Consider the following 16,959-nt stretch of genomic DNA (forward strand, 5'->3'; position numbering starts at 1 on the left):
TTCACCTTGCATTGGTATCAGAGGTCTGATGGTACTATGGTGTGATAAGAGCATCTGCCAAATTAACTAAATATAAAAGTGTATGTAAAAATTGACAATTGCAAAGAATGCTGAGTATTATTCTAATGAGCTCTGCCCCGAAACAAGGTTTTGTCAAAATTGACTTTTCTTAGCCGGTTTCGGAGAATTTACACAGCAGGTTAGTAGAATTAGGTTAAACTGTATCCCATCTAGACATGACCCCACATTGTTTTAGTTTTTTTCTATGTTCATTTTCATATATACATTTTACGTTTTGGTCATTTAGCAGACACTCAAATCCAGAGTGACTTACAGTCAGTGCATTCAACTAGAAACAATAAGATATCACAATCATAGCAAGTAAAACGTTCTGTAACTGTTACTGAGAATGTTTATTGCAGTTCGGCCCGGCTACTTGCAAATATATTTTTGTATTTTAAAATACAAAATACATGTATTTTAATTAAATGCATTATAAAATACAAGTATTTTGTCATTTTGAAACATTGATCTCTCTTTTTTTGTCATTGTATTTTGTCATTTTTGCTCATCCCTGGGTGACACTGAAAGTCAGGTGTCAGGTGATACAGCCTAGTTCTGTAAGGCGGGTTGCTTTCCACAGGTACCTTTTGCTAGTCCTCTGATTTAAAGGCCCAATGTAGCTGTTTTTATCTCTATGAGAAAATGTCTTGGTGACAATAAAATACCCTACTGTAATACTTTTCTATTAAAATGGTAAAAAATAACAACAAATTGCTTTTTAGCAATAACAAAAAAATTCTAGAGCTACAATTTTGCTAGGACTGACTGGGAATGGTCTGAGTGAGGGACGTAGAGGGATATGTAACCTGAAAACTAGATGTTATTGGCAGAGGTTTGGAAATCTCTATGTTATTGGTCTATTAACTTATACTGCCTTCTGATATCACCAGGCAAGCAAAAACTCCACTCATGCAAAACCTGCTGATTAGAAGGTCCTGTGTACATTTTATTTTCAACCAACAACTATCAGGAAATAACATTTTTGATATAGTTTCATGAGATGTTGTACAATATGATGCAAAACAGGAAAAACAGAATTTTGACTGCACTGGGCCTTTAAAGGTTCACTTGTCTCTTAAACCCAATAAAAGGAGTCAGACATCTGCTCACCTGTGATTACCCAGCCTGCTCTGGGGCTGGGGATGACATACCTGCTGCCACTGGTTGAGGTCTCTGTATTATCTCTTCCCGAAATCATCATAACCCAGCCTGCACCTGTCTCCATGGCTACCCAGCACCCCAGCACTCCTCTGTGTGAGCTAACTCTCTCATTTCTCCAGTCCCACTGCTTTGGGATGATTTGGTCTCCACCAGGGGGGATGCTAATCTAGCATGACATCATTGGAGCAGCCTTGGAGACGTTGGGATGATTAACTCTGTCACTGCCTGTTGAGAGTAGAGGAGGCTTTCAACCATGCAGGCAGAGATGTCACACTACCACCACTTACCCTGGTTTTGGCTATGTCTGTCTGTGCTTCAGTATAGATGAGAGAGAAGAGTCTTACTGTATATTCAGCCAATCTAGATAGTGGTGAGATGAAGTAAATATACATTCAATTAAAGACTGTAGTTGGAGAGTTCAGAAATACAGCCTATCCGACACGCTAAATGGCTGCTTTCTCCCAGTTCCTCCCTCTTCTCAGTGTTTTTCTGTCTCTTTGGGAGGGATGTGGTTGCGGAGGCCAGGGTCCTGAGAGAGAGGCAGCAGTGGGCTGAGGGCGGTCCACTAGGCCACACTGGGAGACCACATAGCTGTTCTTGGAGCTCCAGACAGCCCCATGGTAGGGCTATGCCCTGGGCCTGCTCTCCCACGGGGGGTCACACACAGGCTGGGGGGCCAGTGAGGAGGCCTCCCTCCCTCTGATCCAGGGCCAGACAACAACCAGTGGTGGGCGTGAGCCGGGAGGCAGCTGGTAATGGCTTTGGGGAGGAACTTTGGGTGCAGTGGTATCTTTCTAGCTGTCCCTTATGTATAGAGAAGGCTCTATGTGGTGTGCATAGGCCATGCTAGGAGAAGGAAAAGGAGATGGAAATCAAATAAAATTTTATTGGTCACATACAACATATTTAGCAGATGTTGTTGCGGATGTAGCGAAATGCTTGTGTTCCTAGCTCCAACAGTGCAGTAGTATCTAACAAAACACACAAATCTAAAAGTAAAAGAATGAAATATATAAATGTTACATTGAGCAATGTCGCCGTGACATTGACTAGAATACAGTATATACAGTTGAAGTCAGAAGTTTACATACACTTAGGTTGGAGTCATTAAAACTAGTTTTTCAACCACTCCACAAATTTCTTGTTAACAAACTATACTTTTAACAAGTCGGTTAGGACATCTACTAAGTCATTTTTCCAACAATTGTTTACAGACAGATAATTTCACTTATAATTCACTGTATTACAATTCCAGTGGGTCAGAAGTTTACATACACTAAGTTGACTGTGCCTTTAAACAGCTCGGAAAATTCCAGAAAATGATGTCATGGCTTCAGAAGCTTCTGTTAGGCTAATTGACATAATTTGAGTCAATTGGAGGTGTACCTGTGGATGTATTTCAAGGCATACCTTCAAACTCAGTGCCTCTGCTTGACATCATCGGAAAATCAAAAGAAATCAGCCAAGATCTCAGAAAATAAATTGTAGACCTCCACAAGTCTGGTTCATCCTTGGGAGCAATTTTCAAACGCCTGAAGGTACCACGTTCATCTGTACAAGTATACAAGTATAAACACCATGGGACCACGCATCCGTCATACCGCTCAGGAAGGAGACGCGTTCTGTCTCCTAGAGATTAACATACTTTGGTGGGAAAAGTGCAAATCATTCCCAGAACAACAGCAAAGGACCTTGTGAAGATGCTGGAGGAAACAGGTACAAAAGTATCTATATCCACAGTAAAACGAGTCCTATATCGACATAACTTGAAAGGCCGCTCAGCAAGTGTAACAGTATCACTTCAGTACGTCCCCTCGCCCCGACACGGGCGCGAACCAGGGACCTTCTGCACACATCAACAACAGTCACCCACTGAGCGTCGTTACCCATCGCTCCACAAAAGCCGCGGCCCTTGCAGAGCAAGGGGAAACCCTACTTCAGGTCTCAGAGCAAGTGACGTAACCGATTGAAATGCTATTAGCGTGTACCCGCTGACTAGCTAGCCATTTCACATCCGTTACACAAGGAAGAAGCCACTGCTCCAAAACCGCCATAAAAAAGCCAGACTACGGTTTGCAACTGCACATGGGGACAAAGATTGTACTTTTTGGAGAAATGTCCTCTGGTCTGATGAAACAAAAATAGAACTGTTTGGCCATAATGACTATCGTTATGTTTGGAGGAAAAGGGGGGAGGCTTGCAAGCCGAATAACCCCATCCCAACCGTGAAGCACGGGGGGTGGCAGCATCATGTTGTGGGGGTGCTTTGCTGCAGGAGGGACTGGTGCACTTCACAAAATGGATGGCATCATGAGGATGGAAAATTATGTGGATATATTGAAGCAATATCTCAAGACATCAGTCAGGAAGTTAAAACATGTTCGCAAATGGGTCTTCCAAATGGACAATGACCCCAAGCATACTTCCAAATTTGTGGCAAAATGGCTTAAGGACAACAAAGTCAAGGTATTGGAGTGGCCATCACAAAGCCCTGACCTCAATCCTATCGAAAATTTGTGGGCAGAACTGGAAAAGCTTGTGCGAGCAAGGAGGCCTACGAACCTGACTCAGTTACACCAGCTCTGTCAGGATAAATGGGCCAAAATTCACCCAACTTATTGTGGGAAGCTTGTGGAAGGCTACCCGAAATGTTTGATCCAAGTTACACAATTTAAATGCAATGCTACCAAATACTATTTGAGTGTATGTTAACTTCTGACCCACTGGGGATGTGATGAAAGAAATAAAAACTGAAATAAATCATTCTCTACTATTATTCTGACATTTCACATTCTTAAAATAAAGTGCTGAACCTAACTGACCTAAGACAGGGAATTTTTACTAAGATTAAATGTCAGGAATTGTGAAAAACTGAGTTTAAATGTATTTGGCTAAGGTGTATGTAAACATCCAACTTCAACTGTACATATGAGATGAGTAAAGCAGTATGTAAACATTATGAAAGTGACTCGTGTTCTTTTATTAAAGTGGGCAGTGATTCCAAGCCTACAGTACCATTCAAAAGTTTTGAACAAGGCTACTCATTCAAGGGTTTTTCTTAATGTTTACTATTTTCTACATTGTCGAATAATAATGAAGATATCAAACTATGAAATAACACATGGAATCATAGTGTAACCAAAAAAGTGTTAAACAAATCAAAATATTTTAGTTTTTAGATTCTTCAAAGTAGCCACCCGTTGCCTGATGACAGCTTTGCACACTCTTGGCATTCTCTCAACCAGCTTCATGAGGAATGGTTTTCCAACAGTCTTGAAGGAGTTCCCACATATGCTGAGCACTTGTTGGCTGCTTTTTCTTCATTCTGCGGTCCGACTCATCCCAAACCATCTCAATTGCGTTGAGGTTGGGTGATTGTGGAGGCCAGGTCATCTGATGCAGCACTCCATCACTCTCCTTCTTGGTAAAATAGCCCTTACACAGCCTGGAAGTGTGTTGGGTCATTGTCCTGTTGAAAAACAAATGATAGTCCCACTAAGCCCAAACCAGGTGGTATGGGTATTGCTTCAGAATGCTGTGGTAGCCATGCTGATTAAGTGTGCCTTGAATTCTAAATAAATCACACACAGTGTCACCAGCAAAGCGCCTCCACACCATAACACCTCCTTCATGCTTTATGCAGGGAAATACACATGTGTAGATCATCCGTTCACCCACTCCGTGTCTCACAAAGACACGACGGTTGGAACGAAACATCTCCAATTTGGACTCCAGACCAAAGGACAGATTTCCACTGGTTTAATGTCCATTGCTTGTGTTTCTTGGTCCAAGCAAGTCTCTTCTTCTTATTGGTGTCCTTTAGTAGTGGTTTCTTTGCAGCAATTCAACCATGAAGGTCTTATCCACACAGTTTCCTCTGAACAGGTGATGTTGAGATGTGTCTTGTTACTTGAACTCTGTGAAGCATTTATTTGGACTGCAATTTCTGAGGCTCCTAACTCTAATGAACTTATTCTCTGCAGCAGAGGTAACTCTGGGTCTTCCTTTCCTGTGGCGGTCCTCATGAGACCCAGTTTCATCATAGCACTTCACCACTCTGTCTCTGTGGGTGGACCATTTCGGAGGATCTTACGCCAAGGAACTTAAAACTTTCCAGCTTCTCCACTGCTGTCCCGTTGATGTGGATAGGAGGGTGCTCCCTCTGCTGTTTCCCGAAGTCCACGATCATCTCCTTTGTTTTGTTGACATTGAGTGAGAGGTTGTTATCCTGACACCACACCCCCGAGTGCCCTCACCACCTCCCTATAGTCTCATCGTTGTTGGTAATCAAGTCTACTACTGTTGTCGTCTGCAAACTTGATGATTGAGTTGGAGGCGTGCATGGTCATGCGGTCATGGGTGAACAGGGAGTACAGGAGGGGGTTGAGCACGCCTCCTTGTGGGGCCCCAGTGTTGAGGGTCAGCGAAGTGGAGATGTTGTTTCCTAGCTTCACCACCTGGGGGGCGGCCCATCACGAAGTCCAGGACCCAATTGCACAGGGCGGGGCTGAGACCCAGGGCCTCAAGCTTAATGATGAGCTTAGAGGGTACTATGGTGTTGAGTCAATTAATTAGCTGTAGTCAATTAATATAATTCTTACATAGTTATTCCTCTTGTCCAGGTGAGATAGGGCAGTGATGGCGATTGCATCGTCTGTGGACCTATTGGGGCAGTAAGCAAATTGAACTGGGTCTAGGGTGACAGGTAAGGTGGAGGTGATATGATCCTTAACTAGTCTCTCAAAGCACTTCATGATGACAGAAGTGAGTGCTAAGGGACGATAGTCATTTAGTTCAGTTACCTTTGCCTTCTTGGGTACAGGAACAATGGTGGCCATCTTGAAGCATGTGGGGACAGCAGACTGGGATAGGGAGAGATTGAATATGTCCGTAAACACTCCAGCCAGCTGGTCTGCGCATGCTTTGAGGACGCGGCTAGGGATGCCGTCTCGGCCGGCAGCCTTGCAAGGGTTAACACGTTTAAATGTCTTACTCACATCGGCCACGGAGAAGGAGAGCCCACAGTCCTTGGTAGCGGGCCATGTCGGTGGCACTGTATTATACTCAAAGCGAGCAAAGAAGGTGTTTAGTTAGTCTGGAAGCAAGACATCAGTGTCCGTGACGTGGCTGGTTTTCTTTTTGTAGTCTGTGATTGTCTGTAGACCCTGCCACATATGTCTCGTGATTGAGCTGTTGAATTGCGACTCCACTTTGTCTCAATACTGACATTTTGCTTGTTTGATTGCTTTGCGCGGGAGTAACTACACTATTTGTATTCGGCCATACTCCGTCAACTTTCCATGGTTAAATGCGGTGGTTCGCTCTTTCAGTTTTGCGCGAATGCCGCCATCTATCCACGGTTTCTGGTTAGGGTAGGTTTTAATAGTCACAGTGGGTACAACATCTCCTATGCACTTGCTTATTAACTCACTCACCGAATCAGCGTATAAATCAATATTATTCTCTGAGGCCACCCGGAACATGTCCCATTCTGCGTGATTAAAACAATCTTGAAGAGTGGATGCCGATTGGTCAGACCAGCGTTGAATAGTCATTGTCACGATTACATCCTGTTTGAGTTTCTGCCTAAATGAAGGGAGGAGCAAAATGGAGTCGTGGTCAGATTTGCCGAAGGGAAGTTAGAGTAGCAGTGATCCAGAGTTTTCCCAGCGCGAGTACTACAATCAATATGCTGATAGAATTTAGGTAGCCATGTTCTCAAATTTGCTTTGTTAAAATCCCCAGGTACAATCAATGCAGCCTCAGGATATATTGTTTCCAGTTTGCATGAAGTCCAGTGAGTGTGTGTGTGTGTGTGTGTGTGTGTGTGTGTGTGTCTGTGCGCGCACACGTGGGTGCTTCTTAATATCTCCTGCTAGATGTTTGTTTGATTTAGTAATTCTTTTTTCTGTGTTTGTTTTTAGGTATGTGGAAAGAAAGAATTTTCTGGAGAGAGTTGACCACCGGCAGTTTGAGCAGGAAAAGAAAGTGCGTCTCGGCAACATCATGAAACGATGACAAGGAATAATGTTACAGATAGACTTACAATTGTGACACACACAAACTGTACATGCCTGCCCAGTTCCTCCCAAGGTTTCTCAGCCCAATACTTGGCCGCTGGACTGTCCATGTCTCTGGATGGCCTACTGACTGTACCTGCTGCCGGCTGCTCCTTGGCCTATCAGACCTCACATACCCAGTTTACACTCAGCACTCTCATTAAACCGCCATCTGTTCCTGGACCTGTGTGTGACCTGAGTCGCCTGGACTCAGACCCCTGACTGTCTGCCTCAGTGGCTTCCTCTCTCTTCCCGATTTAGAGGTGTGGTTGCACTGCTAACCTGCTTGCCTCAGCACATGGCTGTGTGGCCGGGTGTTTCTGTACATTTGCCATAATCCAAAAAAAAGGGAAACCATTCCAGGAGTGAGAAGAGGAGAATGAGTAGCACACCTTGAACTCTGAATCAGACTTTATGGCATTGACTTGAAAGAGAGGAAGAATCCACACAGCTCAGATATTTGTGCCATCCCTCCACCTCCTGCAGTGGTTCAGTTTGGTGCGCTGTTCATTGGAAGAGTTCAAGTTGATTGCATTTCACCTCCTTGTTGTGCACAATGTGATTCTCTGGAGTTGTTTCAACTAATCTGAAGATAAAAATGGTCTCACTATTATGTACCTTATTTATACCAACAACAATCAGAGATTCTGACATGATAAAATATCTATGTTTTATCAACAGGTCAGCTTAGCTGCTTGTTAAACCTGAGCTAAGAGGGGAGAGGATTGCTAAACGTTCCTCAAGTGTTTTCTCAACGTAATGACACAGCTCCTATTACAAGGTAATTGTATGGCTGTTCAGTAGTAGGGACTCACACACACACACACACACACACACACACACACACACACACACACACACACACACACACACACACACACACACACACACACACACACACACACACACACACACACACACACAGACAGACAGGTGAATTCAGGGACTTTAGTTTTAGTTACTGGTTGTTAAATGAATGTGTCTGAATTCAAGTATGTCTGAGTAATCACAGGTGAATTTGGACTTGTATTGTGTTGTCATCCTGCTGCTGTACTTTGTAACATGGAATAAATCTCTTCATTTAGTTAGAAGTTGTTGTTTTAGTACTGATGGTCTTGTTTTGCTCGTTTGTACCCCTCACCTCCCTAAGGCCTTATATTCCACCCTTCCTCTTCCCCCTACCAAGGCTCTTCCCCTCTCTCCAGACAACTGTCTACAGACACACACTACCATTTCATCATACCCTTGCCAGTCCTTCCCTGCCCCCCTCTTCCCCAAATGCAACTGTTTCTATCTCCCCCCCCCCCCCCCCAGGTCCTACACCCCCAACCCACCTCCCTCCTATCCTTCACAGGCCTTGGGCGGGTGCCTGCCATCTTACCCACTCTGCTCTGTCCTAAATAAGGTCAGAAGACTCCAGTCACACAGTATCTTTCAACCTCATTTCCTCTGTATCCAGGCCCCCACTGCTTCTGTGTTTCCTGCCTGAGTGTTTGGAAGGGAAAGGAGGAGACGCCTGTGCATCCTTCATAGAGGGTAATTGACTTGTTTACGTTACATAGGGATCCACCCTCCATCCCCATGGGTGCAAACTCTACATTTGTTTGTTTCTTCTAATTGTGCTTCATGTTACCAGATGAAACTTACTCTATATTATATATAAACAGTTTTAGATAGAGATCCCGTGTACTGTACTCTCTCTTCAGCAGGGATAATCTCACACACGGAAAGACTGCAGAGACTATTTAAAAAATAATCATATTTTTCTTTCTCTCTGCATTGTTGGGAAAGGATCCGTAAGTAAGCATTTCACTGTTAGTCTACACCTGTTGTTTATGAAGCATGTGACAAATAACATTTGATTTGATTTGAGACATGCATATTATTCATAAACACGCTCACACAAACAGTTGCATATTGGATGGAGATTATTATTATTTACTTTTTATCTAACGATACAAAATGAAACATACAACATACAAAACACAACATAGAGACGTACACAAACATCAACAATCTCCCTCCTGCCCAGACCCACCTGCTCTCACCCCTATCTCCAGTGCCTGCACTACTCTCCCTCATATGTCCTCAAATTGCACCATTTTGTTCCTCTCCATTGCCCACGCTCTTTCAATATTCAGATAATGAAGCATATGATTTTTTCATGGTCTTAACTATGGATGATTGGTTGATTTCCAGTTTAAGTATACGTTTTTTTCAAGACAATTGACGAGAAGAGTATCCTCCAATCCATCAGGTAACTATCTCACTGCCCCCTCATATGACATGTCTTGAAATATGCAGACAGATGGATTTGAAGTAAAATTACATTTGTAATACTTCTGATAGCCAACTTTCTAACTCCAGAACTTTTGGACTTCATGGCACTCCCAGAAGGTATGGGCTATTGCGTCATTGTTAGTTTTACAAGATGACTCTTGTTGTGCTGTAGAATTTTGTATTTTTATTTAATTTGTAATAAATTCTATACTTTAATCTCAAATCAAATCAAATCAAATTGTATTAGTCACATACACATGGTTAGCAGATGTTAATGCGGGTGTAGCGAAATGCTTGTGCTTCTAGTTCCGACAATGCAGTAATAACCAACAAGTAATCTAACCTAACAATTCCACAACTACTACCTTACACACACACACAAGTGTAAAGGGATAAAGAATATGTACATAAAGATATATGAATGAGTGGTGGTACAGAACGGCATGGCAGATGCAGTAGATGGTATAGAGTACGGTATATACATATGAGATGAGTACTGTAGGGTATGTAAACATAAAGTGGCATAGTTTAAAGTGGCTAGTGGTACATGTATTACATAAAGATGGCAAGATGCAGTAGATGATATAGAGTACAGTATATACATATGAGATGGGTAATGTAGGGTATGTAAACATTATATTAAGTGGCATTGTTTAAAGTGGCTAGTGGTACATTTTTACATAATTTCCATCAATTCCCATTTTTAAAGTGGCTGGAGTTGAGTCAGTATGTTGGCAGCGGCCGCTAAATGTTAGTGGTGGCTGTTTAACAGTCTGATGGCCTTGAGATAGAAGCTGTTTTTCAGTCTCTCGGTCCCTGCTTTGATGCACCTGTACTGACCTCGCCTTCTGGATGATAGCGGGGTGAACAGGCAGTGGCTTGGGTGGTTGTTGTCCTTGATGATCTTTATGGCCTTCCTGTGACATCGGGTGGTGTAGGTGTCCTGGAGGGCAGGTAGTTTGCCCCTGGTGATGCGTTCTGCAGACCTCACTACCCTCTGGAGAGCCTTACGGTTGTGGGCGGAGCAGTTGCCGTACCAGGCGGTGATACAGCCCGACAGGATGCTCTCGATTGTGCATCTGTAGAAGTTTGTGAGTGCTTTATGTGACAAGCCGAATTTCTTCAGCCTCCTGAGGTTGAAGAGGCGCTGCTGCGCCTTCTTCACAACGCTGTCTGTGTGGGTGGACCAATTCAGTTTGTCCGTGATGTGTACACCGAGGAACTTAAAACTTTCCACCTTCTCCACTACTGACCCGTCGATGTGGATAGGGGGGTGCTCCCTCTGCTGTTTCCTGAAGTCCACAATCATCTCCTTTGTTTTGTTGACGTTGAGTGTGAGGTTATTTTCCTGACACCACACTCCGAGGGCCCTCACCTCCTCCCTGTAGGCCGTCTCGTCGTTGTTGGTAATCAAGCCTACCACTGTAGTGTCATCCGCAAACTTGATGATTGAGTTGGAGGCGTGCATGGCCACGCAGTCGTGGGTGAACAGGGAGTACAGGAGAGGGCTCAGAACGCACCCTTGTGGGGCCCCAGTGTTGAGGATCAGCGGGGTGGAGATGTTGTTACCTACCCTCACCACCTGGGGGCGGCCCGTCAGGAAGTCCAGGACCCAGTTGCACAGGGCGGGGTCGAGACCCAGGGTCTCGAGCTTGATGACGAGTTTGGAGGGTACTATGGTGTTAAATGCTGAGCTGTAATCGATGAACAGCATTCTCACATGGGTATTCCTCTTGTCCAGATGGGTTAGGGCAGTGTGCAGTGTGGTTGCGATTGCGTCGTCTGTGGACCTATTGGGTCGGTAAGCAAATTGGAGTGGGTCTAGGGTGTCCGGTAGGGTGGAGGTGATATGGTCCTTGACTAGTCTCTCAAAGCACTTCATGATGACGGAAGTGAGTGCTACGGGGCGGTAGTCGTTTAGCTCAGTTACCTTAGCTTTCTTGGGAACAGGAACAATGGTGGCCCTCTTGAAGCATGTGGGAACAGCAGACTGGGATAAGGATTGATTGAATATGTCCGTAAACACACCAGCCAGCTGGTCTGCGCATGCTCTGAGGACGCGGCTGGGAATGCCGTCTGGGCCTGCAGCCTTGCGAGGGTTAACACGTTTAAATGTTTTACTCACCTCGGCTGCAGTGAAGGAGAGCCCGCAGGTTTTGGTAGGGGGCCGTGTCAGTGGCACTGTATTGTCCTCAAAGCGGGCAAAAAAGTTGTTTAGCCTGTCTGGGAGCAAGACATCCTGGTCCGCGACGGGGCTGGTTTTCTTTTTGTAATCCGTGATTGACTGTAGACCCTGCCACATACCTCTTGTGTCTGAGCTGTTGAATTGCGACTCGATTTTGTCTCTGTACTGGGACTTAGCCTGTTTGATTGCCTTGCGGAGAGAATAGCTACACTGTTTGTATTCTGTCATGCTTCCGGTCACCTTGCCCTGGTTAAAAGCAGTGGTTCGCGCTTTCAGTTTCACGCGAATGCTGCCGTCAATCCACGGTTTCTGGTTTGGGAATGTTTTAATCGTTGCTGTGGGTACGACATCGTCAATGCACTTCCTAATGAACTCGCTCACCGAATCAGCATATTCGTCAATATTGTTGTTGGACGCGATGCGGAACATATTCCAATCCGCGTGATCGAAGCAGTCTTGAAGCGTGGATTCAGATTGGTCGGACCAGCGTTGAACAGACCTGAGCGCGGGAGCTTGTTGTTTGAGTTTCTGTTTGTAGGCTGGAATCAACAAAATGGAGTCGTGGTCAGCTTTTCCGAAAGGGGGGCGGGGGAGGGCCTTATATGCGTCGCGGAAATTAGTATAACAATGATCTAGGGTTTTCCCAGCCCTGGTAGCACAATCGATATGCTGATAGAATTTAGGGAGTTTTGTTTTTAGATTAGCCTTGTTAAAATCCCCAGCTACGATGAATGCAGCCTCAGGGTGTGTGGTTTCCAGTTTACAAAGAGTCAGATAAAGTTCGTTCAGGGCCATCGATGTGTCTGCTTGGGGGGGAATATATACGGCTGTGATTATGATTGAAGAGAATTCCCTTGGTAGATAATGCGGTCGACATTTGATTGTGAGGAGTTCTAGATCAGGTGAACAGAATGACTTGAGTTCCTGTGTGTTGTTATGATGATCACACCACTTCTCGTTAATCATAAGGCATACCCCCCCGCCCCTCTTCTTACCGGAAAGATGTTTGTTTCTGTCGGCGCGATGCATGAAGAAACCAGCTGGCTGCACCGACTCCGTTAGCGTCCCTTGAGTTAGCCATGTTTCCGTGAAGCAGAGCACGTTGCAATCCCTGATGTCTCTCTGGAATGCTACCCGTGCTCGGATTTCATCAACCTTATTGTCAAGAGACTGGACATTGGCGAGTAGTATGCTAGGGAGTGGAGCGCGATGTGCCCGTCTCCGAAGCCTGACCACGAGACCGCCTCGTTTGCCCCTTTTTCGGCGTCGCACAGGGTCGCCGGCTGGGATCAGATCCATTGTATTGGGTGGAAGGCAAAACACTGGATCCGTTTCGGGAAAGTCATATTCCTGGTAGGAACGATGATGAGTTGACGTTAATCGTATATTCAGTAGTTCCTCCCGACTGTATGTAATGAAACCTAAGATTACCTGGGGTACCGATGTAAGAAATAACACATAAAAAAACAAAATACTGCATATTTTCCAAGGAACGCGAAGCGAGGCGGCCATCTCTTTTCGGCGCCGGAAGTTCTGTAATCTGTACATTGGATTAAGTGTACATTTTCGTTACCTGTAATTTTGTTAGTTATGTTTCAACATTCCTTCCATCTTGTGCCAACAACAATTATTTTTTAAATTATTGGTTCTTACCTATCATATGAATATCCTTTTCTGACTCAAATAGGTTTCCCTCAAGATTTGCTCTGATGTCCAAAATATTTAAAATCTAAATTTGTGACAGGAAACTTTTAAGTTGCATGTACAGTGCCTTCAGAAAGTATTCATACCACTTGACTTATTCCACATGTTGTTGTGTTACAGCCTGAATGCAAAATGGATTTAATGGATTTTTTTTCTCTCACCCATCTACACACAATACCCCATAATGACAAAGTGAAAACATGTTTTTAGACATTTTTGGAAATGTATTGAAAATTAAATACAGAAATATCTAATTTACATAAGTATTAACACCACCTGAGTCAATACTTTGTAGAAGCACCTTTGGCAGCCATTACAGCTGTGAGTCTTTCTGGGTAAGTCTCTAAATGTATTCAAGCTCTGTCAAATTGGTTGTTGATCATTGCTAGACAACTATTTTCAGGTCTCGCCACAGATTTTGAAGTAGATTTAAGTCAAAACTGCAAATCGGAAACTCAGGAATATTCACTGTCTTCTTAGTAAGTGTAGATTTGGCCGTGTGTTTTAGGTTATTCTTCTGCTGAAAGGGGAATTCATCTCCCAGTATCTGGTGGAAAGCAGACTGAACCAGGTTTTCCTCTAGGATTTTGTCTGTGATTAGCTCCATTCCATTTCTTTTTTTTATCCTGAAAAACTCCCCAGTCCTTAACGATTACAAGCATACCCATAACATGATGCAGCCAACACTATGCTTGAAAATATGGAGAGTTGGTACTCAGTGATGTGTTCTATTGGATTTGCTGCATACATAACTCTTTGTAGTCAGGACAAAAAGTAAAATGCTTTTCCACATTTTCTGCAGTATGACTTTAGTGCCTTGATGCAAACAGGATGCCTGTTTTGGAATATTTTTGTTCTGTACAGGCTTCCTTCTTTTCACTCTGTCAATTAGGTTAGTATTGTGAAGTAACTACAATGTTGTTGATCCATCCTCAGTTTTCTCCTATCACAGCCATTAAACTCTATGTCACGCCCTGACCATAGTAAGCTATTTATTCTCTGTGTTGGATAGTGACTTGTGTGGGTCATCTAGGTGTTTTTGTATTTCTATGGTGGCCTGATATGGTTCCCAATGAGAGGCAGTTATTTATCGTTGTCTCTGATTGGGGATCATATTTAGATAGCCATTTCCTCATTTGTAAGTTGTGGGATCTTGTCTACATTTAGTTGCCTGAGTGCACAACAGTAGCTTCACGTTTCGTTCGTTCGTTTGGTTGGTTGTTTGTTGTTTTGTTCAGTGAGTTTCGGTTTATTAAAATTATGTGGAACTCTACGCACGCTGCGCCTTGGTCTACTCATTTCAACGATCGTGACACTCTAACTACTTTAAAGTCACCATTGGCCTCATGGTGAAATCCCTGAGCGGTTTCCTTGTTCTCCGGCAACTGAGTTAGGAAGGATGCCTGTATCTTTGTAGTGACTGTGTATTGATACACAACCCAAATTGTAATAAAGAACTTCACCATGCTCAAAGGGATATTCAATGTCTGTTTTAAAAAACTTTTTTATTTGAAAACCTCCCTGCTTTTTGTGGTTGAATCTGTGTTTGAAATTCACTGCTCAACCATTTGTAGGGTGTGGGGTACAGCGATGAGGTAGTCATTCAAAAATGAAACACTATTATTGCACACAGTGTGCTGACAGTGTCAACAGCAAAGCACCATCACACCACCTCCATGCTTCCCGGTGGGAACCACACATGCGGAGATCCATTCACCTCTGCATCTCACAAAGACACGGCGGTTGGAACCAAACATCTCAAATTTGGACTCATCAGACCGAAGGATAGATTTCCATCGGTCTAATGTCCATTGCTGTGTTTCTTGGCCAAAGCAAGTCTCTTCTTATTATTGGTAGTGGTTTCTTTGCAGCAATTCGACCATGAAGGCCTGATTCACGCAGTCTCCTCTGAACAGTTGATGTTGAGATGTGTCTGTTACTTGACCTACTTGAAATATTTATTTGGGTTTCAAATTCTGAGGCTGGTAACTCTTCTGAACTTATCCTCTGCAGCAGAGGTGACTCTGGGTCTTCCTTTCCTGTGGCGGTCCTCATGAGAGCCAGTTTCATCATAGCGATTGATGGTTTTTGCGACTGCACTTGAAGAAACTTTCCAAGTTCTTGAAATGTTCCGCATTGAGGGACCTTCATGTCTTAAAGAAATTATGGACTGTCGTTTGTCTTTGCTTATTTGAGCTGTTCTTGCCATAATATGGACTTGGTCTTTTACCAAATAGGGCTGTCTTCTGTATTCCACTCCTACCTTGTCAAAACACAACTGATTGGCATTAAGAAGGAAAGAAGTTCCACAAAATAACTTTTAACAAGGCACCCCTGTTAATTTAAATGCATTCCAGATGACTACCTCATGAAGCTGGTTGAGAGAATGCCAAGAGTGTGCAAAACTGTCATCAAGGCAAAGGGTGGCTACTTTGAAGAATCTCAAATATAAAATATATTTGATTTTGTTTAACACTTTTTTGGTTACTACATGATTCCATATGTGTTATTTCATAGTTTTGATGTCTTCACTATTATTGTACAATGTCGAAAATAGTAAAAATAAAGAAAAACCCTTGAATGAGTAGGCGTGTCCAAACTTTTAACTGGTACTGTACATGCATACACACTCCGAGAGAGGCCAGTACACTCTCCAGAGCAAGACATCCTCACATTTATTCAAATACACCTTCTCCCTTATATATTTTCTGTTACTTCTCTTGGATGGTTAAGTGACTTTGTGAGCCCCAAGTGATTTTCGCAGCTTCCTTCAATGACTGCTCACTTCCACCTTGCTGTTACCCTTCAAATACCTTTTAAACTCACTCAACTTTCACTATTTATTTTGCTCAGTTTAATTTTACCGCTGTTCATCTCTCACCTAACTTGCATGTACAAAGGTGAACTTGAAATACTTGTGTGCAACCTGCGCTTGACGATGACGCCAAAATAACTTCCTCCAATAGAACAATAAAGCTTTTCAAACTTAATCTAATTTACTTAGAGCCTTTACTACGAGCCTTGCCTCGTGACTAAACAACAGATTGAAAGAAAGGGGAAGAGGATGGATAAAGAAGACATAAATATCAGATTAAAAGCCAAGGGAATGTGGACTAGAGAGATGGCTGAGAAGCAGCATTTATATAGATTGTAGACAGTTGCTGCTGTTGTCAATGGAAAGGAGTCTTATTAGTGTGAAGAACCTACTGTAACCTTTAATCCTCCACTGAGGTTGTTGTCTCAAACCTTACAGATAATTCTATATGTGGTGTACAGAAATAAGTTAGTCTTTCAAAAATCATGTGAAAAACTATTATTGCACACCTATTATGTGACTTGTTTAGCAAATTTCTACTAACAAAGGGGTTGTACACTTATTGATTCTCCACATTTCAGCATTACATTTTTTATAAATGCGTTAAAAAATATATATATACAAAAGTAATCCACGTTGACATTATGGGGTATTGTGTGTAGGACAGGAAATAAATGTATTTCCTATTACCA

At 43.2% G+C, this 16,959-nt stretch overlaps 1 protein-coding gene across 1 annotated transcript in view; it reads left to right on the forward strand.

Annotated features, from left to right (window-relative positions):
- Positions 1 to 7,891, forward strand: part of LOC139584757 (craniofacial development protein 1-like) — a 58,115-nt gene extending 50,224 nt beyond the window's left edge. Inside the window, exon 7 of the mRNA XM_071416945.1 lies at positions 7,149 to 7,891. Coding sequence (XP_071273046.1) covers positions 7,149 to 7,242 — 94 coding nt within the window. The 3' untranslated portion in view covers positions 7,243 to 7,891. The remainder of the gene's footprint in view (positions 1 to 7,148) is intronic.
- The last annotated feature ends 9,068 nt before the right edge of the window (positions 7,892 to 16,959 follow it).

This window comes from Salvelinus alpinus, chromosome 9 (assembly GCF_045679555.1).
Source record: "Salvelinus alpinus chromosome 9, SLU_Salpinus.1, whole genome shotgun sequence".
Classification (NCBI taxonomy): domain Eukaryota; kingdom Metazoa; phylum Chordata; class Actinopteri; order Salmoniformes; family Salmonidae; genus Salvelinus; species Salvelinus alpinus.